This window comes from Chenopodium quinoa, unplaced genomic scaffold (genome assembly GCF_001683475.1).
Source record: "Chenopodium quinoa cultivar QQ74 unplaced genomic scaffold, ASM168347v1, whole genome shotgun sequence".
NCBI classification, from domain to species: Eukaryota; Viridiplantae; Streptophyta; class Magnoliopsida; order Caryophyllales; family Amaranthaceae; genus Chenopodium; species Chenopodium quinoa.
The window spans coordinates 4,456,023-4,481,015 of record NW_018745650.1 but is presented as its reverse complement, the minus strand read 5'-3'; the positions used below and the strand labels follow the sequence as shown (position 1 = coordinate 4,481,015).

The 24,993-nt window shown below is 35.4% G+C and overlaps 1 protein-coding gene across 1 annotated transcript; it reads right to left on the bottom strand.

Annotated features, from left to right (window-relative positions):
• Positions 1 to 1,261: 1,261 nt before the first annotated feature.
• Positions 1,262 to 21,144, bottom strand: LOC110716987 (xaa-Pro dipeptidase-like). The gene is made up of 16 exons (XM_021895634.1): positions 20,855 to 21,144; positions 20,675 to 20,724; positions 19,477 to 19,537; positions 15,658 to 15,753; positions 15,415 to 15,564; positions 13,040 to 13,171; positions 9,758 to 9,885; positions 7,589 to 7,631; positions 7,170 to 7,253; positions 5,220 to 5,261; positions 5,035 to 5,105; positions 2,888 to 2,941; positions 2,698 to 2,803; positions 2,544 to 2,612; positions 2,035 to 2,178; positions 1,262 to 1,736 (listed from the first exon to the last, which is right to left on the bottom strand). Exons 1-16 carry the CDS (start codon positions 21,038 to 21,040, stop codon positions 1,593 to 1,595), a joined length of 1,560 nt encoding a protein of 519 aa, XP_021751326.1. The 5' UTR covers positions 21,041 to 21,144; the 3' UTR covers positions 1,262 to 1,592.
• Positions 21,145 to 24,993: the final 3,849 nt, after the last annotated feature.

Sequence of the window (24,993 nt, the reverse complement as noted above, 5' to 3'; positions counted from 1 at the left end):
GGTATCATGCTATAATTAATTCGTGTCTACTGAGTTGAGAGAAGACACAATTACGACAATGTATAGATGTGTGTCAAGTGTTTGTTATGAACAAAGTGTTGGCCTGGTGGTGAGCAAGAAACTTTCTGTCAAGTATTTATTGCGAGCAAAGTTTTGACTTGGTGGTAAGGAAGGAACTTTCTTTCAAGTGTTTGTTACAAGCAAAGTGTTGGCATGTTGGTGAGGAAGGAACTTTCTATCAAGTGCTTATTACGAGCAAAGTGTTGGCTTGGTGGTAAGGAAGGAATTTCAATGTTTGCTACGAGCAAAGTGTTGGCCTGGTGCATTGGTGGTGAGGAAGGAACTTTCTAATTACGAGGTTGGGGATATAGTTCATATCAAGGACATACTTTGATAGTAAGAGATTCCCTTACCATAAACAAACTCGAGTTGGATTGACTTATGAGAGGTTTCAGACTAGTAGAACAATTCTATCTATTAAGGACACACTTTGAGGGTAAGAGATCCCCTTACCATAAACAAACCCGAGATGAATTGACTTGTAAGAGGTTTCATACGGATAAAATAATTTTTTTTATTGAAGAAAGGATGGATCCACAAGGAAACCTCTTATTTTTGTGAGGGGAAACCAAATTGAATGAAATTGTTTTTGGGTCAAACCATAAGAAAACCTCTTGTGGAGGGCTTTACAATATTACATGTTATCTTATTATAATGAAACTTAATGGCATAATCATATAAATCAATGCAATACTAAAAGTGATTGTTCATTTGGTTGATGGTTTTTGAGTTGAGCAAGGTTAGTGCAATCAAATCCAATTATTCAATATCGAAGTACTATAATTTATTCCAATTATAATTATAGGAAAATATTTGCATTCAATTATAGGCACTTAAATTTCAAACATCATAAAATCTTTTATGTAGAGAACGGAGCAATTACTTTCCTAATCTTCTTTTAATTACAACATTTGGACTTTTACACTATTTACATACACTTTTATTCATTTTTTGTGATTTAGACATTAAGGAAAGATATAATAAATCTAGCTTAGTCTTTTCTTTTTTTTTTTTTTTTTTTTTTTTTTGAAGAAGAAAGATCTAGCTCAGTCTTGATATAAAGTATCTAAATTAAGGCATGATATACTATAATTCTATTATTATACTATGTTCTAATCTATTAATTATTATAACAACAAACATGTTTAAGCATTTAGAAAATTAGGATAACACTTCTAAACAATATTACAGTGACCTATAGTAAAAGTGTAAAACCAATAGCAACTTGTTTACGCGCGAATGATAATTGACATGTATATGTTTGCTACAAGAATTTTGAACTAGATAATATCATAAAAACTCCTAATAGAACTTTAATACAATAGGGAAGTTGCATTCTCTAGAATCTGTATTACACTTCTCAACCAATTAGGATTTGGGAAACTTTATTTCGATTACAATCCAAACTAACACAATCTGCTAGCTGTAAAGCACATTATGTCATTCTACATTTGCAGGTTTCAGGATCTATCTGCAGACTAAACTTGAAACGTTTATCTTCTTCGTATGTGTCGGCAAAGTTCAGCATCCCTTCACGAATGAAACTTACCAATTCCATTCTGTGAATGATCAAGACCTTTTTCTATTGGCCATTTCGCCCCTGCCATGACAGCTTCAATCTCCCATGTCTCACGCGGAACATTGGTCATGTTCTTGCAGCCGGTTGAGGTGACGTACTGAATAATTCAACAGGAACAAAGTTTAGAAAAGACCTTCACTCCCACACATTCATGCAGCTAAAAGAAACAATTGTGACAGTAATAAAAAGCAAATCTATGATCGTTAATAAATATAAACATTGAACTAAAACGACAAGAACAACCAAGCACCTTGAGGAGCCATGTGGAATTGCCAATGAAGTACAAAGAACAAGGATGACAAATTGACAACAGAGTTCAAGAAAAGCATGAAAAAAACCCACGACACCAGTGAATTGAACACAATATTAAGAGTAATAGGACAACTGAACAATACCACATCACTTTCAATTCGAACACCACCAAAGTCCATAAATCTCCTTATTGCATCAGCACTGAAGAATCTCGAAGTTTCTGAACTTTCCATTGCTGGAATCAGTAAAGCACTGATGAAGTAGCATCCAGGCTCTACTGTAATTACCTGAAACAGGTTGGTTAAACAAGCTCTTTATTTGTTTATAATTACTTATTTTGTGCGTATAAGACAATACAAGCACACATCAACAATGATAAACGATTTATAGTGCACTGACCATTATATTTTAAAAATTAATTGAAAAAAGGACGATGCACGACAGCAGGACGTGGCAGCTCAAAGCATAGAGTATAAATTTCCTTTTATCAATAAGAAAGGATATGCAAAATATTGTTGAGAACTTTAAGGTATACCCTCTGAACAATGGCTAAGGATTATGAAGCATTCCAGAAGTAGCATCTTCTGGAAGAATTAAGTGTTACATGCACATGTTTAAGTGTGAAGTATGAAACAAAAAAACATATGCTAACCATGTGCTCCTTTAGTTCTCGGGCTGTACGTAGAGAGCTTAACCCGGGTTCTTTTGGACGCTCCAGTCCCTGCAAATTTACAAACCAGTTAGCATAAATCAGAAACACCAAGAGCTAAGAAAGATTGAAGATGAAGAGGATAAGCAACCAAAACCTTAGGATAGCCTCCTGGATCATGGGTGTCGATGCCCAACAAGTGACCAAGACCATGAGGCATAAAAACAGCTCCCAGCCTTTGAGCCATCATATCCTGGATATCACTATAAGAAGAGAAAATCAGGGAAGAATAACATGAGAACAAGAGTTTACACATGACATGAAAAGAGCAATAGGCACCGTCTTACCCAGTGATGATGTTCCCTTTCTTTAAAGCCTCAAGTATGACTTTCTCAGCAAGTCTGACATCAATATGGGCAGTACAAAAATCACAAAAAGAAAATATAAGAAAATCAGGCATAATGAAGGTACACCTTATCCAACAGAAAGTAGACATGTCAACAGAAATAATATAATTCCAAATGCAAGTACAATTTCCAGAAAGACAGATAATTCATATATTTTGGCATTGGGATACTCAGAGCATTTCATGAAGCCAGATCTATGATTTCCTTCTCTAGAGAGAGAGAGAGAGAGAGGTCCAACAAGAAAGTGTAAACTCTAATTGGCCTTAAGGAAAGAAAGAAATGTCCCATCTGACAGCAGAGAATAAAAATACATGCTCTCTAGTTAGCTAATCTTCATCATATAGTCAACCACCAAAAACCCAAACTAAAAAATGAAATAGAAATGATTGTTGTTGTTCATTTGAATCAAAATTATCTTCAACAGAGTTTTTAATAGTGGCCTCTTCAGCTTTGGAGTACTTGGGAGTTGGGCCATGGTCTTTTCTTTTTAAATGAAAAAAAAAAAAAAAAAAAATGATACAGGTTACCATGTTCATATATAAAATTTTCATTCAGTTAAGAGTATAGATTAAGAGTTAATGTAAAACTTCCCATTACAGCTTATTTACAAGCAGTCAGTCAAGACTTACACAAACTCTTTCTGAACAGCATTGCAGTAACAAACTGTGTAGTTCAGATAAGCTTTATATTAGCCAAAATTGGTGGGAACTTCATCGATCAGGTTGGTAGTTCTATTTGCTTCATTATCTATAAAAAAAATATTGGGTTGAGGGGCAAAATATATTAGATGAAAATGGGAGCTTTCTACTTTTACTTTTCTTTTGTTCACTTTATCTTTTAGTTTCAAAATAGGAAATACCCCAGATAAGAATCCTTGATCTGATGATAAAGCCATTTTGAGTTAAACTCCATGTGTAGCAGTAGTCCCAGCAAATTGACGATTTGATTTTGTTTCACTGCTGCAGGGCATTAGAATGCTTTGACTCAGATAAAATGCCAGCCTCGGGTATGGAAATTTCTCAACTCGAAGATAAGGAAAATACCGAAGAGCATCCAACATAACAATGTGGACACATCACACATAAGCATGGATTATTTCATGTCTAAGAAGGAGAGTAGTTATGCTTTCATTCAGACCAAAATAATACAACTATCCTGTTGAAAAGTTAATAATTCAAGTGTCCACATCCAATCAAAGTGTCAAGTAACCCACACAAATATTAAGCTGATATGAAGAGTCGGATCATCATTAGTTAGCAAGATGACAGAACAAAGAGTTGACAAAGATGCCATTATTACCCTAGAAGGGAAAGGGGAAGGGGTTGTTGTATGAGAGGATATGAAGCTCATAGAGTTAAAAACAAAAGGTAACACATTGATAACTAGGTATCTCTTAAGGGGTCAAGTCGTGATGATGATCACCTGAAAATCTTAATTTCTTCATAAATCCATGGAACAAAATTAAGCTCTCTACAGTCTAAGGCATGCCCCAAATGTGCCCTATAAGTGTTCATATTCTTCATATAAATAAGTAAAAGGGCATGGAACAAAATTAAGCTCTCTACAGCCTAAGGCATGCCCCAACTGTGCCCTATAAGTGTTCATATTCTTCATATAAATAAGTAAAAGGGAAATACTGTCTGGCAAGTCCATTAAATCGACAAATGTACACAGATTGCACACACTATTGTTTAAGGATATGTGAAGGATGGGTTTAAATAAGTAAGCATATACTGAGATACAGAAGCCTTAAGCTACCAGTTTGCCAATGTGGAGAGATTTGAATAGAATTATGATTCTATAAATTCCTCAGATTTAGGGGCCTTACAGTATTAAAGCGGAATAAAACATCAGCATATAATGTTTTGTTGAAGCAAAATCTACATGCTCTATAGAGCACATGTCTTGAACAGAATTCACCCAATATTAGTATCTAACATTCTGACTGTCAAACACTTTAAACATTTCAAACCATTCTAGTATCGAAAACATTTCTCAGGGACAGACAAAAACTATGCAAACATCAACAGAAATGCAGCAGAAAGCAATAACTATAAAAAGGGACTCAGAGTCTCAGACAGTCTTACTTGTGCATATTTACCCAATTTACTCCAGGTTTCATTGCCGCTATGACAGAATTGTGAGCATCAAGGACAGCCTGCAAATATGAAGAAAATTTTTGGAGAATGCGGCAACAAAGTTGTCAACTTTAAAAGTCAAAGAGCGACCGTAACTCAGAAGATCATAGCATACAGCTAAAGAAGAAACTCACATTGTATATAAGACATTGGTCAACAGTAAATTTTCCATTTACCTGAAGCAAATAAACAAGAACTGTAATCAGAGTCAGAAGACAAATAGCATCATCGCTTGAATAAAGAGTGAGACAAATCCAGATGTAAAGTATAACATTTATCTGTATAAAAATAACAAGAAAGTACTAATGAAGCAAATCCAGATGTGAAGTATTAATAAATCCATAATGTGGTAAATTGAATATAGCCAACTATTTGTGGGCCCTAATATATTTTCTTCCCCCATCTCTCTCCAGAATATGGGCAAATTGTATACATTGCTGACTTTTCTACTCCCTAAAAGTTCTCGCTCTCCCTCTCTCAACAACAACAACAAAAAAGTAAGTATTCTTTAAGAGGATAAGCCATAACCACCAATTATTTGTGTTATCTAGCATCACTATTCATTTTCATCATAATCCATTTCTTTAGTGTCCATTTGTTCGTCTTGTATACCAACCTCTCCGATTCATCCTCCATAAGAATTTTATTGGAACTTTGTGGTAAAAAATAATCCTGAAAAAAAAACTTTTCTTTTTAAAACCTGTGAATATTATTATTTCTGGAGCTTGTCTTAAAATTATTTTGTCTGAAATTGTCTGCTGAGTTAGTAAAAAATTACTTGTATATTGTCTGAATTTTTTTAAAAAAAATACTTTGTCTGAACTAGGGCTATTAATGAGCCAAGCCTGCTCGTGAACTATTCGAGCTCGGCTCGGTCAAAGCTCGGCTCGCCAAGGCTCGGCTCGAGTTCGGATTCGGCTCGAGACTAAACGAGACGATACACGAGCCATGCTAAGCTCGGCTCGAAAAGCTCGCGAACGGCTCGAATTATTTTCTTAAAATAAATATAATACTTCCTCTGTTCTTTTTTACTTGACCTGTTTCATTTATCATGCTTGCCAATGAAGAACTTTAACAATCTATAGCTATAATTCCCTATAAGTAAAAATTATAAAAGTTATATATTATGATAGTACTTATTGAGACAAATCTAACAAGAACCCACGTGAATATGTTTTTACTTACATATAATTCACAAAAGATGATCAAAGAAGGGGTGGCAAATAGTGTATAAGTCAAAGCGGGTCAAGTAAAAGAACGGAGGAACTATGTTTTTTACATTTAAATAAAGTTAACAAGTTAATAAGCACAATAACAACAACCCACTATTATACTTGGATAGTTTGGGTAAGTTATGTGACATAGATTATGTATTTATGGGCCTAATTTCAAAATCGAGCTTATAATGAGCCTGATTTCGATCTCGAGCCGAACCACGAGCCAAGCTCCACTTTTTAGCACTCGAGCTCGAGCCGAGCTCAACAAGCCTTGAAAATTGAGCCGAGCCTCAAACCCACACTCACGAGCTCGAGCCAAGCCTACCAGTATTCGGGCTCGGCTCGGCTCATTAACAGCCCTAGTCTGAACTTATATTTTGTCTAAATAAGTAAAAAAAAAAATTAGATAAAATACAAGCAGCAAATAGACCTAATAGTACCAACAAGGCAACAATTAGTCCATTGGTACCAAGAATATTTATATTGGTACACAATATATTTCCCTGTTTTTATTCCTCTTCTCACCTTTTCCCTCCCATGCTATCTATCTCTCTGTTTTTGTCCCCTTTCTTCAACCTTTCTCCATCTCTAACCTGCTATTTTCACTTTCTACTGCTATTTCTCTCCCTCTGTCTCATTCTCGCCTATTCAAAGGGTTTCGAGGTGCCTACAGCCAATAATACATCAACCGCATTTCCAGAAGAACTTTGCATGAATGTGTAATTTGTGCCCTAGAAAAAACACATAACTTCAAGACTAGTATCCGCAAAAGCAGCTTTTTTCGTATCTTTCAGCACATATATGTATAATACACACCAACAAAAGCAAACTAGTACTTAAGAAAGAATTTCCGATGAAGCTACATACAGGGAACGAACAGGTTATGTCAGAACCATAAAAATGATATTCAGCTCCCATGTCCAGCAAAGCCATATCTCCATCCATAAAAGTCTGCAGAGAGGTAAATGTGAGAATAGATCTATAAGCATCAGGGTGATATAAAAGAGTAAATAATATAAAACACCTTCAAAACAACTCGTAAGATGGTTTAAATCTCCTCTCTCTTCCCTATTTTAATAGTTTAACGTTTTCTTCACAATCCATATTAACCGTATACATATCTTATATAAAAAAAACCTCATTCCATCAATCCATCTTGTATATAAATGGTTAAATCTTTCCCTAAGGAGCCTTCTTTTCACTGGTAGTAGCTTTTTGGTGCAGTTACCATGAAAAACTGACAACTTTGGTATATTAAGAAAGTTGAGTTGCTAGGTACAACATACCCTTTCATTTGGAGCCGCTGCATGCCCATAGTGAAGAACAGAACTGCAGGGAAATATACTGTTATAACGGATGCAAGAAAGATAATGAAAAACGACAAACAAAAGAACATAGATTTACAAGGTTCACCAACAATGCGTTGGCTACGTCCACAGGGCAGGCGAGAGGAAAGTTTTATTGTTCTTGAGGAAAAATACAGATTACAGATTGATAATAAATATCATGACAGCTAGGAATAAACCCACGGAGTTTATATAGTACTCTCAAAAAACAGAATTTGGAAAGCGCTAAGGCCCAAACAGAAACCGGAGCCGGGGAACATTAGTCACACCACAAGGCAAAGACTCGCACGCGGCCCGAGCGTGCAGCTCCTAGTGCATGCAAATTTGACACTCGTGCGTGCCCGAGCTCTAACTTGCTTGCCTATTGTGCACCAAAACGAACTTCGAGCGATAGACCCTACTGAGCGTCATTCGTCTACGAGCTACCTAATGAGCTAAAGCTCTATTGTTCAATCATCGATTCTAAGCATAATTCAACATATACCACTCGAGTGACAAAATTTATAGAAGTATAAGTTACATTTTAAAGACGACATGTGAACTTCACTAGGCAAAAAAAATTATATCCATTTCCTTCTCTTTGTTGTTATGTCATTTTCTTTGGTCTGAGTTTCAAGGAAAATGAGTAAACTGCAACAACCAACACAATTTATATATGCAATGATGCAACACAGTCCCAAGTGTTTACTGAATATTGAGTCGCTATCTGTGGAGCTTTTGGAAGGATTACAGCCAAGAGTAGGTGATGCACTCCTGACCTTATCGTGAGCAAACACAAATAATAAACTAAGCTAATGAGCCAACAAAATACCGAAGTTGAAATGATGATACAAAGTACTTAAGACTCTTTTTTTGTGTTTTGACTTGCTTTTGACAAATATTTGGAGAAAACTAACTTAACTCTAGTATAAGAGAGGGATAAAGATACTGAACAATAGAGCTACTCAGATTTAGACTCGTTACTAAAACATGAATGTAAACAAACACCCAAAGCTTTCTAAGAACACGGCTAGGCTTACATATATGATTAGCTCCAATTGAAATAGAGACGACCTTGCCACACAAAGCACTAGATCTAATTGTAGAAATCTAAATTTCTGATTCACTAAGGTTCCATCAAAAAGTAAGGACAAATCAGATGTTTATGCAGGGTAGCTGGCCAAAGCTTTTATCGCATTGATATAAATTAGTTACAAAATGTCATTGTACTGATGACAATACCAATCTCATGAAACAACTTCAACCCAGTAATGGAAATTTCAGAACCAAGCTGTCAAGAGGCCAGAGTGGCCACTTGAGTTCACAGACTGCTTCAGTTCTTTGAAAATATCATCACTATATGTTCCCCTTAAATAAATCAAAGAAATTATAACTAGCACTAATTGCATCAAGATAACTGGAAACAAACCCACAACACTCACAATTAAGATTAGGTTATCCAGAAGAATGTAGTCAGAACAGAATATTCTGCTACATGTCTCTTATCCACATATGTTTCAAGGATTTGAAAACAGTAATGAATTAAATCTAATTTCTTTTCAATTGACACACCACCGTCAAAGTGGTTCCACATATTTCCACAATTAATATACAGGAAAATGTAATGATTCGGCCTTTGAATCTACAATACCATTTATCTTTCTCAAACAAGTCCAACAAGCAATAGCCTTGAATTTCTAGAGGCCTTTGGTTCCATATAAAGCCTAGATAAAGAAAATGACAGAAGTGATCACCTGATTTTTAAGAGCAAAAGAGATTCTCAAATTTTATAGAATTGAGCAATTGAAAAAGGAACATGCCGGTAGCAGTAGAAACCCTAAATCCCACACATAGAAAATAGATTTCCCCCAAAGAAAATTTCAAAGCAACTATTTGAACTTCTTTACATAGCAATGAAAGAACAATCAATCAATCAAAACCTTAATCCCATAAGTGGGGTCGGCTACATGAACCAAAAGTGAAATAGCAATGAAAGAACAGATGGAGATAAATAAAAGCTCATTAAAAGCTTATAGGGGCAAAAGTATAAACCACATAAGAGGATAACAGTCTAATATTTCAATACTTTATCCCTAGCAAAGATCTAGTAATGATAAACGAAAGCAATACCTATTATCACCTGTGGCACAAATACAGGTGTATGAGCAGTGCCTACAGCCACCATACATATATGTGTGATGAAGGAACAAGCTTTCCATTTGGTATTCTTTCATCCCAACATTTGTATTTCTCATTACCTGCCAGCCAAACATCATCGTAATAAAATTACTAGCAATAAAATTAAGAAATTTTTGTTCCGTGAAGAATGAGAATATTAAATGTATCCAATATGTAGCATAATAGATAGGATTGCTTGAACTCCTGCAGTTCAAGCCCATAAGTTTGACAGAGGGTAAATGCAGCAACCAAATACAAGAAACGAGTAAAAAGAAAAACACAAAGGCAAAGGCTATTACATAAATTTAAGGAAAAAAAAAAAAGAAAAAGAGGAAAGAGTAAATCCCAGCAGAGTTTCTTGACAGAAAGTACATACATGAAATATTTGCTCATGCTGAATTCAAACTTGCTTCAGATAATTTGATAATGCAAATTCCTTCGTTATATTTTTTACAACAGTTCCTCCCTTATGAAGTATATGGACTTGCATGAGGGTGATGTATTGGATCGTAAGGGATGGAGGAGGAAGATTTTTGTGGACGACCACACGGAATAATCATTTTTGGTTCATGTAGCCGACCCCATGTATGGGATTAAGGCTTTGATTGATTGATTCCTCCCTTATCACCGAAGATATTGTATTACTTTTTTCTTGTATTCAGTTTATTTTTGACATACTCCCTATAAAGCTATAACTCCCTGGTCAGGATCATATCAAAACTTTAAACTATTCAGCTTTGAGAATAACGTTTAGAAAATCCAGCAAAATGAGAAAGTTCATTTGATGAATTGTATAATAATACGGAGTTATTTATTTTAAAAATGTCAAATATAATTTAATAACCATTGTATATAGAGTTTACGTATAATATTGGACAAGGATGTTACTTCATTCTTCATACAGAAGTCATTAAGAAAAGTGGAAAGGATCTTTAGATTCTTTGTCACGCCAAATACATGAACTGGAATTCCTAAACAAACATACTCCCTCTGTCGTCCTAATTTAGTTTGCCTATTTTCCTTTATCGTTTGTCCCAATTTAGTTTGCACCATTTTGTTTTTGGCAAGGACCCACTACTAAAAGTTAAAATCCCACTCTCTTTCATGCAATTAAAATACTCCACTATCTCCCATCACACCTATCTTTTTTTAATTATAACTATTGATAACCATACTCCCAAACTACACCTAATACTATATGTCTTGATTGAGGGAATACAAGGAGAGATTATATATTACATTGTCTAAAAAGACCTACTCCAATGCCTTGCTCATAACTAGGGCTATTCGACGATTCAAAACTAGATCAAATTGGACCAAACCGGACCAAAGATCGAAATTTTCAAAATTCAAGAAAGCTCAAAAGACATACTAGTAATGCTAGGTTCGGGGTGGATCGGATTTACATTTTTTTTTTCCTTATGAAAAATTAATATAATAAGGGTACAAAAAAGTAAACTAACTGTTCAATTGCTTTTCTGAAATCCTAAAATAAAATAGCTCAATTTATATAGTCCTCTGCTCATATTGAAGGAGAAAAATTAATCATTTTAGATGTATTTATGGCTTTAAGCATAATTTTGAACTTATAATCGTAACCTATCCACCAGATTTTAAAGGGCTTTGGACCAGATCGGACCAAAGACCGAAAATCTAGATAATTTTTAAAAAATATATAGACTTGAACAGTTCTCTTCGGTCCAGTCCATTTATCTAGTTTATCCCAGAATTCAAACACCCCTACCCATAACAAAACAAGCAAGAAAATACTTCAAATTCCAAAAACTTAAGAAGGGTAAAGGACCCTCAAACATCATCTTGCTGAGCAAACTCCAGAGAAGTGGAGAGAAAGGCTATTAGCCTTGTAGTGTATTGCCAATTATGGTCTAGAAAACTCAGAATGTTCAGCTTCAATGACACCATAACCACCTCTTTACAGAAAGCTACTACCATGCCAGTAAACCTATACACAAAATCCTTGCTTGCTTGACTTGCCTCCCAATGTCTATATAGTCCTACTTGTTAATAACCATCTATTTTAGAAGTTTGCAGATTATAAATAGTAAACTTACTACAGAGAATATTGATATGCTTTGCTGACTAATTTTGACGGAATAAGATAGCTGGGAATTATATTTTGTACAAATTAGCTCACTCCTCATTCTTTCTGTAATAAACTAGCCAAGGAGGAAAGGGTAGTTTTGTTTTGCACTATTAGGCTAGCTTGGGGAAAAAGGCGAAAGAGGAAAGAAAGTTAGAAATGTTATATGTAAAGGAGATTAAAGAGAAATAAATCAGAGAATTTAGAAGTTTATTCTGCTTCGTTTAAGTTAGTTGTTTTGGTGTATCCAGCCATTCAAAGGCCTTGGGGTTGTAAGCTTGCAACACCATTATTGATGATATAATTGCATTTACACTACAATCAATCATCCATTTCCCCTAATTTTCTGTCTTCCCTATAATAATCTTCTGTCAGTGCATCAATTTGCCAGATAATCATCTAAATTTCTACTCTTAGCTTTATTACTTGTCATCTAGTCTAACACACTTTCCTACCCGTTTCTTCTGCCTTTTTTCAGTATCTCAACCCATAAAGTACCATGGCCATTTAGTAAATAAACCATTGCATTCTAATCCAACTTTATGAAATGAGGAGTATCAAGTCATGAAGAATATCATATCCAAGCTGTAATCAGATTTTGATCATCAACCATCAAATATTATCATGTAACAAACCTATCCATGAGTAGAATTTAGAAGGCAAAACAGAACTTTGCAATGCCAACTTGAAAGTTGAAACTATTTATGCTCCAAACTTGTCTTCAGGGACCCAAGAGTTGACATCCACAGTATATCCTTCCAAAGGTTAAGTAGGCGTAGATGCATTCCCCATTAACCTACTGCTTGAAGAATAAGAACCTACTGAACATGCCAAAAAAGACAAATTGCTTAAAGCACCTCATTTTTTTGGTCCTTGAGACCAAAGATCAGCCTATCTTGAAGGATTTGAGTCAGTTTGATCCAAATAAACAAAAACAACTCCCAAAATTGATATGTTATACATTAATACATCAAAGGTTTCATACATTCTTATCTTAGATTTATATTCATTGATCCTTTTTTTATTTTTATTTTTTATTTTTTTTTTGCATGGCAAAAAGATTTCATCTAGAGAGGATCAAAAGGCATAGCAACCTCCAGAGACAAAACATGCATATCTCTGATAAACAGTACCTCAACATGAGCCTCTGAGCTTATATCATTTGCATATTGGATAATGTCAAGCTCCATCTTTGACTTTAGAACACGGCACTCGGTCAATATAGGATGCAAAGTACTTAGATCCGTTTTGAAATTCTCAATCCCCTGACAAGTAAAGAATATACCCATCAAAAATTTGCTAGCATATAAAGGAGTCAAAAAATAAAATTCTGATTTTCAAAACCACAGATTGATTTTAGCATCATGCCAGACCAAATAACATTGACAATCCGAAAGACAGCTTTGATAATGCAAACATCCGAAATAAGATGATTCTAAGATTTCTAACCCATAATATAACACATTTCAGGTAGCACTGTCCTAACACTAACATATGGAATTGCTTCTCTTGATGGAACTAAACAAGGTAGTGGAATTATTGACCAAATACAGCATTTAATTATAGAATTGATCACCATTTAGCATACCAATTCAGTTGAGCTTAAGAGTTGCTAGGAATGTGTCATGTTCTAGTAATGTGTAACAGATGCTGGAGCAGAAATCATTTAAACTCATAAAATGCAGAACGCTAGGTCCAATAATGTATTTATAGTCACAATTGAATGTTGAAAGGAAAATCATGTCTTTCATTAAATGTGCAAATGAATAAAGTGTAAACTATGCTATCCCCATATAATGATGAGATTCAACCCAATAACCCCTTTTAACTACCAAGGGTGTATTCTACTCACCTGATTTTCAGTTCCCTAAACTAATTTGAACTTAACTGAACTTATATAAACTTGTTAGAACTTAATTTAGTAGAACTTGGGTAGCCTTTATATTCCTTAAAGTTAGCTTATTTGAACTTATTTACCCTTAATAGGACATTTAAAAAAAAAAAAAAAAAAAATAGAGGAAGTAATGTGAGCAAAACATGGCCTTAGATGGTTAGTAAACTATCAAGTTCACTAAACCATTGTAGATTGATGAACATGGACCCTGATAAACATTGGAATTTAGTGTTGATAAGCGAATCAAAAGCTAGAAAACCTCGTAAAGCCTTACCCAAGATTATGTATCTTGGCAACAAATATAAAATATACGGAGCTACACAGCTATATAAGTCCAAATTCTTGAGAAAATTATCCTTTATATCTTTTTTTTTTCAAACAATTCTACTAATTAGCCCCAAGTACTTCATGCGTTCTTTATACTTCCTCAATTCCTTAACACTTGACCGAGTTTTACTATTGCACTATTCACAAACTCTCCTTACACCATTTTTGTGATTTGTATGTTAAGAAAAAAAATTAAATGGGATCTTTTTCGAAACGTCTTACCGTCATAAAATCTATTTTTTATAATTTTTACTTATTAAGAAACAAGAATTGATGGTTAAAGCTATTGAATAACAAGCGTGATAAGTAAAAAAAAGAACAGAAAAAGTAGATAACAACACGAAGGTGGTCACATGTACCAAACACTAGGCTTATACAGGACTTGATCAACCCCTTCTTTTACAATTTTAAAAGAGTAGGTAATTTTGTCCATTCGCAAGTGGGGCAAGAAATAAATTAGACATTGTTGGGACCTGCTAAAAGATGAGAAAACGGGGCGATAATTTAGTAACGAAGAGAGTATTTGACTTCATAGGTGCAAAAAGAAAAGGAAAAAATAAATCTTGATTTTTCCTTTCTTATTCAGAATTTCACTTATATTAGTTTACTTTATCTTAATTGAACTTATTAGCATTTATATTATCTAAAGTAAGTAGCCCTTATTTTATCTTACCTTATTGAAAATTGGGTCTTATTAGAACAGAAATTACATGCCCTTATTTTATCGTATTTGAACTTGTTAGCCTTTTTTATACTACATATTTGAATTTATTAAACCTAAATAAGTGATTATAAGATGAGGAGAACAGAGCCTTAATGGAAAGTTGAATGTCAAGCTATTAAGTGTCATCATATTCTACAAGAAGAATGGACATCCAAAATACTTATTTAGTCCCAGAATTCCCCCGTGGTTATCAGTGAACTAAATTTGCAACTTTGTCTTCTTTTTTAATAGTCTACAAGTGATTGTTTGAGGTTCAATGGTATGAGAGTTTGGTCTTTTTTTTTTTTTTTAGGAAAAGTTTGGTCTATTTTAACCTTACAGTTCAATACAATAGAATTAAGGGCTGTCATCAAGAGTGTAACGACAATGTTGTTGGTGCTACTCTAAGTCAACTACTAAAGAATATTCCAAAAGATTTGGATTATTCATGCTAGTTTCTTACTTTCTTTTTTTGAGGTAACCAATCGTGCAAGTTTTTTAAGGGGATCTATATTTGCTAGATTGACCATAGTTGGGATAACTATGTAAAACAACTATATATGGGGGAAAAAAATAATAAACACCTCAAAATCTGCTGGTTTTGAGAAATTGCCGCTGTCTGTATTAAGCCCATGCAACAGAAACAGCAAAGATTTATCTTCTCCCTTGTATAGACTGTGCAAAACTTCTTCCATCATGTCCACATAACAGACCATGTCAACCTTGTACCTTTCCTGCAAAAGATCAAAACCAAAAATAGATATGAGCAAAGAAATGAATCATAAAAACTAAAGATGTAATTGAATGACAAAATGATATGCTCTCACCGTAAAATGCGACAATGGTTTAATCTTCCCTAGCCAAACAGCATACTCTGCTGGGAGACGTGGAGCAAACAAGATAGATTTTCCTGTGGCAACATCCTTGCCAATCAAATATGGTCAAGTATTAGTATCAACAAAAAAGTTAACTAAACTAACTTGTTATGAGTTACAAGTGAAAATGAATGAAGGGAAAAAAAAACGCAATCGCAACCAAGTCCAAACAGTTGTATATGATATTAAGATTGATAACGCAAGGAAAAAGAAAACTGACATCCTATAACAATTTCTACCAATAAAAGTGGATGAAAGTCAAAATTAAAATGAATCTTGTTGTCTTGAATCTTCATCTACAAATAGCCAAGCACACTATAAATCTTATTAACTTTAATTTCAAAGCTTAATGCACTGAAAGCTGATGATTGGAATGTCAACAAGTGGGGATTGTTTTATCATCTTCATTCAGGAATCAGGATACCACCCAAGAGTAGTATTACTCTGTATATCATTAGGAAAATAGAAACACAAGTGTCCCAAAATAAGGAATTTGATGATGTATGAAAATAAAAAAATCAACGAGGAGGCATGCTTTCTCCATGTATTGGTAAACCAGCTTGCTTTCCTTCCAATTTATATGTATTTTTTTATGACACCTTTGCAGCCATGTTAAGAATGCCTTCCTAACTCACTGCCACCAGCAGCTTCATCTAATGGACCATTATCACACAAACCTCCAGCCCTTCATCAATCACCTAGAATTGAACCACTACGGACTTGTTCTCTTCAACTTATTTTAAATACCTTGTTACCTATTCTTGTCAAAATCAAATCAGACCAGAAATTTTCAGATCAAGCCTTTTAATTCTCTTTTTTTTTTTTTTTTTTTTTTGAAAGAAAATTCTCATTTACTTATTGCTTAATAAATATCTTATCTTTGATTGCGTATTAAAAAAATTATAATAAGTACATATTTGAGAAGTAAACGATGAGATGAATCTAACAAGTTTCAATTTGATAATGTGTTTACTTCTTATAGATTATTGTAAAAATATGGTCAAAGTTTAGTCATATCAATACATCATATCAGACCAAACAAGAAAAACTTTACAACAGTACAACACCATATTAAAATTCAGACTAGTCAATACCTTGATAAGATCAGCCCAGGTCACCTTATTTCAAGTGAAGATAACAAGTCCTAACACTACTATGCCCTTGCTTGTGCAATGAACTGATATTACAGAAGAGGGGCAATTTAGGGAGTAGAGTTATAATAATGTTGTTAGGAGAAGTTAGTTTGTAAGGGAATTGCTCTATAAATAGAACTAGTTAGAGAAAGATAAACATGTTTAATATGGTTGAATGTTTTGGGTTAACTTTAGAAGGCTAAATTGGGAGAAAATCTACCTCTCGAAAGAGGAATTATCATACAAAAGTGTTGTAATTCAGTTTATTAATCAAAATTTATCATCTTCTTCCTGTTTAATGCCATTTATGATGATCAAGCTATCTTAATTATAGCATCCTGAAGTAAACCCATAACAATGAGTTAATTACAAGAAAATTGTCCCTTCAAAATTATATGGAATTCATATTAATAGTCCACAATTCAGTATGAAGGCTTGATACCATGACAAAAATGACACCATCCTTACTTAGTGCCAACATGCCGCTAGCCTAAGCCTCTTTATGTGTTTAGTACATGTAACGAGCCATTTCCTACCCTATCGAGCATCGTTGGGCGTGAGTGTAATGATGCCCAAAGGTTTACCCATAATCTGCTCTTAGACAACACTCCCAAAAAGAGACCTATTCATGTTTGAGCAAATAATTCTACTGAGCCCCAAATGACAGATTTATACAGATGTAACAAGATAAGCCAAAGGGATAAAAATTTGATAGGCCAAACACAAGTAAGGACACAAGGGGGCATCAAGGAGAAGCTTTTAGGATTTCTTGGATGGTTACTTCTAATTTAAAGACTTTAGTGTATCCTTGTAAAAATCTTATGCTTTGGAACTATGTAATCTAGCAGCCCCAATCCAATCATTGATTCATTGCACTTACCTATGTCAACCCTACTGTAATTGTCACACTTCATTTTATGGCATGAACCCGCTAGTTTTTATTATCTCTCTTCCCGATGCCAAAAGCTAGAGTCCACACCCTCTTTCATTCAATAAATGGACACCCCATCTACCATCACATCTACTTGTGTAATTACAATAATTAAAATAAAAAAAATAATCCAACAACAATATTGCATTCAACTCCTACAAAGGTTGGTGTGATGATTAAACTAGGACACAACTCCTATAAATGTTGGTGTGATGATTAAACTAGGACGGAGTAAGCAAAATAATATAGGTTTTGTACATATGAGTGCCATGTGTATATCTTCCTAGCCACTAGTTAGAGGTGTGGTTCTAGAACTAAAAGCCTTCCTATAGATAGGCTTAAAGGTTAATTTATGTATAACACCCAACACTTGTAAGCAATGTATAAAAAAGCACAAGGCGCACTGAAGCGAGAGGGGTTCTGCTGCGCCTAGGTGAGCCTAAGGCGCGTGCGCCTCTTTGAAGTGAGGCGCGGTATATGGGCAGCTAAATTTTTTTGCTGAAGTTTGCTTCAAGTGTGCCTCATGTGCGCCTTGGGTGTGCCTGTGTGCTTTTGGTGCGTCTTGGGCGCTTTTTGTGCGCCTAACCCAAAACACCTCCCCGGACCAAATTAAGCGCTCGCCCCTGATCACCTTGTGCCTCAGCGCCTAGGTGCGCGCTTTTTCAAACACTGCTTGAAAGCATTCTTTCCAAGCAATACAAATACTCTTCCTAAGCACTATACTTTTTCTCTCCCATCCTTATACCACTCCATTAAAGCAGCCCCTATCCCCTCCCCCTCATTGGATTTGTGGGATAACTTGCCATATTATCCTTACACTTGCCCCTTGGGAAAAAATCTATATCTTAATAGACAAAATAGGTCAATCCTTGTTTCACTAATTTATCCTCAACATTCAAAACAAACAGATTGCTGGTTTACATTATCTTGCCCCTTAAACTTGGGGCAGAATCATCATATTCCTTAGGAAGAAAGGAATTGGAATGAAATTCTCATCAAAGATGGCCGATTCCAGCTTTAAAGATCAATATTTCAGAAGGGTAATGGTAATAGGTTTCAATAGTTTACCACTATAGTGTGGAGTAATATATACAATTACAGAGGGACTACATAGGGATGTTGATGGCGCGGGTCGGAGGTGAGGATGGTACCTCCACACCCATCCTTGCCTAGAAATATCATACCTATCCCTGCCCTACCACCCATGGGGCAATATCTAAATCCATCCTCGCATCAATGGGTACAAGCTAAAGTCCATCCCCGCTCCACCATCCACTTGGATATCAATATCTGCCCCATTCCCGCCCCACACCCGCTAATTTCTACATTTGTTAACCAAAAAAATTAATATGGTATCACATACTCCTTAACAACAATAATTGTACCTAACAACAATAATTGGACATGTGTCATTACCATACATTCATACAATATGACCCTAATTCCCTTAATTATAATGATTAACTTGGATTTATATAAGCTATTTTTGCAGGGATGAGCGGGGCAAGGCGAATCTAAAATCAAACCCGACCCATCAACCGTGACAGGTACAATTTTTTTCTCATCCCCACCCCATCACCCGCCAAACCTCCCCACCCCACTCATGGAGGATGTAAAGAACCGACATATAGAAAAATTCAATACACGGAGAGGTGTATGGAAAAAGAAACAAGGAGGAGGGAAGAGAGAGAAGAGAGAACAACTTACAACAGCTCCATAGAAACTGGGCTCCCTAACTCCAAATAAGTAAGCAAAATAACTCTCCTGCCTATTGAACATAAGAAAACAAAGACCAACTTAGTATCTGAATCATGAACAGAACTTCTTATATATATTGTACATGCAAAATGTAAGGATGAAAAGGAACACTAAATGTAGAGATTTATTACTAAGATGGATACAAGAAAGCTTAATTGCAAGCATATAATTTAACGAAGTCCGTACACTGTAACAGATCATTGCTCTTGAAAATTAAGGGTCTTAGTGTAAGCTTAGCACAATGTAAATGCCAATATCAAGGTATTATGAAAAGAACCACACATGTATATGATCCAAACAGTCTATCAAAAACATAAACAAATGTTGCTATTCTTAAGAGAAAAACGAGCAGGTCATGAGAATTTGCTGTCACAGACTCACAGTAGAGGTATTCAAACAAATACAAAAAACAAGATAGAAAACAAGATAAAGTGCATCTTTTTATTCTTACAGGAACTCAGAATTTCATCAAGTCAATTAAACATTTTAACATCTAGCAACAGGAGAGAAATAAAACTAATTAAGTTTACTGGTGTAAGTCAAAATATGCAGGACTAATTCATTCCCAAGATCAGTTTTACACTTGACCATTATTGTTTAAAAAGCGAACAGAATTTACTTTCTACTGGTCGTTAAAATCCCAGAAATCAAATACCAAAGCAAAAATTTCATGACATCCAACAGACCCAAATTGACAATATTGACACAAAAACTTCGCAGTGTGACTGCTAATTATAAATTCTGCAATCATCTAGTCAGATATCCAGCACCACGAGCAATAAAAGGTAAGAATATCCACATTTCCGCACCAAACATAGATCGATAGGTTTATCTTCATCCCATACATTTAGCACAATTCAAAAATTCATCTTAAAGATATAATTACGTGTGATCTTGTATAAAAATAACAATTTTTTTTTATTTTTTTTATATTAGAGAGAGTCACAAAGGCAAATGATGTAGGCGGGATTTGATCTCAAGGTCTTTGAGTAACACCTTCGAAACTTTAACCAACTTGTGCATGGACAATTATGAGTTCATGACACTCCAAATGATGCAATTATTAAAGAACAGGCGAAATACGAAGAAAAACATTATAACAAAATTAATTATACACCTAATCCATTGTAAAAATCAGTAAACTAACCGGAAAAGTTCAGTATGATCGGTGCAATAACGATTCTGCTCTTCTCCACCCTAACAACACAGAAAACACAATCGAATTAATGGCAGAAAGTTATTTTGATCAATTTCATACAAAAATTAACATAAAATTAGGGAAAATTAGAATTGAAGAGAATTGAATGATTAATTGATTGATTAATACCTGAAGGAGTACGATGCCTTGAATTGGACGAGCAGAATCGGCAAGGTGTTGTTGAAGAGATTTGACGAGTTTTTGACGATTGATTACGTGAAGTTGCATTTCAATTTCGGGAGGAGATAGAGTAGAGCGCGGAACTGCTGCTGCCGTAGCCATTGGAATAGGAATAGAGTCTTTTTCTTCCGCCATTTGCAAGATGTTTTAAAGAGGACAAGTGTATATTCACACTTTCCCCTCTAACTCTAAGGACGAAGTTTTGCAAACTTTTTTTTTTTTTTTTTTTTTTTTTTGGATTAGAGTTTTGCACTTTATAGTGACTTGTAAGCAAGTAAAAATTTAATGTGAGGTCTTATTGAAGCTATGTTCGGTTCATTTAATCTGATTTAGGCCCTGTTTGGTAATTAGCTGGTAGATATAACTGATTATATTAACTGATTTGACTAACTGATTATATTAGATGATTTGACTAACTGGTTGTAAATAGTTGATTGTGTAAAAGTGTTTAGTAAATAGTTGTTTATTATTAGTTGTTTAGCGTATTTAATACTAAAAAAGCTAATTGTTCAATAAGCTAATTTCAAAAAGCTCTTATAAAGATGGTCAAACACCAAAATTAGCTTTTTAAGATGGTCAAACCTCTAATAGTGTTCAATAAGCTAAAAGCTTTTCAAAAAGCTCTTTACCAAACAAAGCCTTAATCTAAATTTTACTGATTTTGTAAGAAAATTATCAAATAAAATGTCAATATATTCACCTAACACAAAATATTGGGTAAGGCAAGTCTCACCTAACCATTAGTTAGATGACTCTCACCTTCACATATTCCTTCTCCCTAACAATCTTTTACTTCCAAAGCCATATTCGGTCACACCACCTCCAATTCCCCTAATTCCCACTGTCACTTTCTCTCTCATCCAACCCCAGTCTTCTTCCATGGAGTCATTCCTTCGTTCCCATGCATCATCGTCGTCACTTAAGAGCATCAACAATGGGAAGAAAGCTTATATCCTTTCCCATTTTCTCTCACCTTTCTTCTATTTGACACATCCCACTCTCTTTCCTCCATTTGACACATCCCACTCTCTTTCTTCTACATCACTTCCCACTATCTTCATCCTTTTCCTCATCCTCTGTAACACCCTAGAGACTCATTTCCTTTAAAATACCTGTTTTGCCCTTTTTAAAATACGAAATAGGAAAATCTAAGACATTACCGCCACCGTGAAAACGGCTAAGGGAATCATCAAAGACACACAGTGGAAGACTTTCTTTAAAACCATTCAAAACAAGTCAACTTAAAAAGTCAAACCAAAAGAAAGTAAAGTCAAACAAAGTCAACCTACAACTTGGAACCATTGTAAGCCCTTAAAACCAAACAATACTGAAAACCTTTACGTTAGTCTCATGAGCATAATAAAATAAATAATATTCAAAGCAATTAAAACACATCATATTCCTATGGAACCAAGCATGATTCGCTCTTCACTCATGCCCATCATGAAAATGCTTCATCACCTGAAAAACTTCTCTCTACTTGTCCCCACTACTCGCCATTAGAAATTGGTCGTCGTAGGGCCAAGGTAAAGACAAGGCCAAACAAACATACAACACACACAATCAGCAATGTTGAGTACATAAGTGTAATAAAACACACTATCATGCTTTCATCCTATCAATACACAACTTACCGTGTTGCACCTGTTTACAAGCATACAAGACATTCAACACTTAACTGATTACGCATCGAACGGGTTTCCCCCTAACCTGCCCCAACAAAGGGGTACTAACACGGGAGCTAACCGTGCCAGTATAAAAGAAACCACACGTAAGTGGCGGAATTCTTGCGAATAGTAAAAAAGGAATATACAGCGTCCTGTACTTCCAGTAGAAGTTATGGTCAAATATAAAGTCGCATAACTCCCCCAATTTGTTCATACTCAAGGTATATACGTTCCAAGAGTTTTGGTGCGTAATCTCTTCCACTTTACGTTGTTTAGACATTATTAGACTTGGTGATGACTCTCAACCATAACACAATCAAACATTATAATTCATTCAAGAAATCAAACATACCAATTTAATTCTTAAATAATTAGTGACTACATAAATTAAATGTTGAACCCTTTTTAATCTACCTTGGTGTTAAATAACACCTTAAGCGCATGAAGCACCACAAATCCTATCTCTCGGTGCTTAGAACACCTTAAGTGCACTTAGGCACCAAAATATAATTTAATCCTCGTGTACATAGATACTTAAATAGCTTCTTCCTCATGCTTATAACATCAATAAAAATTATATGAACCATAATAAAATTCCTTTTCAATATTCCAAACCAAATTAAACACTTAGTTTAATTAAACATGCTCTCAATCATGCCAATAATAAAAGTGTGGTTCATATTCAACGTGCCAATATAATTAATTTCAATCACCAATTCATCATAAATAATTCATACATCACAGATCAATCACCAACATCAATCCAATCAATAATTCCAACCAATACCTATCATGATACTACTTTGGAATTAATTAAACAAAGCCTAACATGCTTCTATACACTTAAATAATTACCGAGTATGCGAACGTACCTCGAATATGATCTCAAAATCGTCACGACTACATGAAATCACTCGCTTGGAAATCTCCTACAACCCAAAATTACAAAGAGGCATTAATACCTATTCCACACAAATTTCCTTATCGGTGAGAATGAACCTCCAACCTATTGAGAGCCTCCCTTAGTCGAATTCTCAGAACGTAACCCTCAGCCAGGGTGGTCCTCTAAGGTCCCAACAGGTGTCACGATCACGCAAGGGCCTGAATTACCTATTGCCGTCCGCTACTGCTTTCACAGTTTATTACTTCCTCACTTATAGATTCTACTACTTATTAGAAAGAGAGTCCCTTGTAATTGGATAAAGTGATGACCGAAATCGTTGATGGCGTGGTTCATCACATATCTTAATGCTTTCGGAATCAACGAACATAGTGTGTCCTAAGTCGGTAGCAAGATCAGAAGGCTCCGAGAGCCCTGGATAAAGATTGAAATCTTGAACTAACCAAAACTCTCGATAAAGAGAGTGTTAAGTTAAGGAGTGTTTCTCGGCGTTCGGGCGGCCCAGCAACGAGAAGTTCAACTTCACACACCAAGGGTTGAACTAATCTCCGCGCTTCATCGCAGATGAGGGCATTAAGGAGTAGTCACCGCTCGTCCGCCATTAGCACTCGGGGCTCTTTTACAGTAACTACTACGGACGGGACGACAAGTGTACAATGTAAAAGTGTGCATTTGCCATGTTTGCATTCCGCGGTTTAACCAACTCGCTCTTGTCCAGTAGGCCCACGAAAGACGAACTTTAAGGTAGCACTCACTGAGGAAATCCAGATGAGAGAGAGGCTGCAGCAAATAAACACCACTGCCGCTCGCTAACAAGTCTCTCTAAGGTGGGAATTCTGAGTGGAGATAGAGATAAAAATAAATAAGTGATGAACCCTGTTTTTCATTATATCCTTACAAAATATTAAATCCGATGTAACGACATCAAGCACGAGACGACGGTCAATCGATGGCTATAAGTCGGGTGGTACCCGAGACTGTAGCGGTCGCCACTGTATCCACAGGATTTAAAGACCCACTGCCGAGGGGACTGAGTGGCATGCGTTCTACTGCGACGTGGCTCCATACGGGGGAACTGGGTTCTTAGGACTTAAGTCATCCCTTCTGCTTTGGAGTTTCACTTTCTTAGAATGGGTCGTTGAGAATTTTTTGGTTGGGCTAGGTAAAGTAAGCCCTTTACTTTCTTTCTCAAATAGCGGGGTGTTTACTCGCTAGGTTATCTTTTTCGTTCCTGCCTTACATGCGTGCTTCACTTCACTCTAACTAACACAAGGGAACGGTAACAAAAAGATAATTAATAAATGTCGTATATATGAGAACAATCTCGCTTTGAGATGACACACCCCAAAACTCCCACGCCTTTCTTGGTTGGAAAGAGTTACTTTTTAGAATTCCCTCCCTTTATACGCTCTAAAAAGAGATCATGGCATTCCGAAAAGACCTCATTGTGGGATGAAGACCGTAACCTTAGTAACTCAGTGCTCTATACGGGGGAAATGAAAGCAGAATTCGTTCGGATC

Excerpts from the sequence above, each read along its gene's own strand:
- LOC110716987 (XM_021895634.1), bottom strand. The coding sequence starts at position 21,040 with ATGGCGGAAGAAAAAGACTCTATTCCTATTCCAATGGCTACGGCAGCA. Across the intron at positions 19,538-20,674 it reads GATCATACTGAACTTTTCCG|GCAGGAGAGTTATTTTGCTT; the intron begins GTTAGTTTACTG and ends TATGTTCAATAG. Across the intron at positions 2,942-5,034 it reads AATTGGGTAAATATGCACAA|ACTTGCTGAGAAAGTCATAC; the intron begins GTAAGACTGTCT and ends TATTGATGTCAG.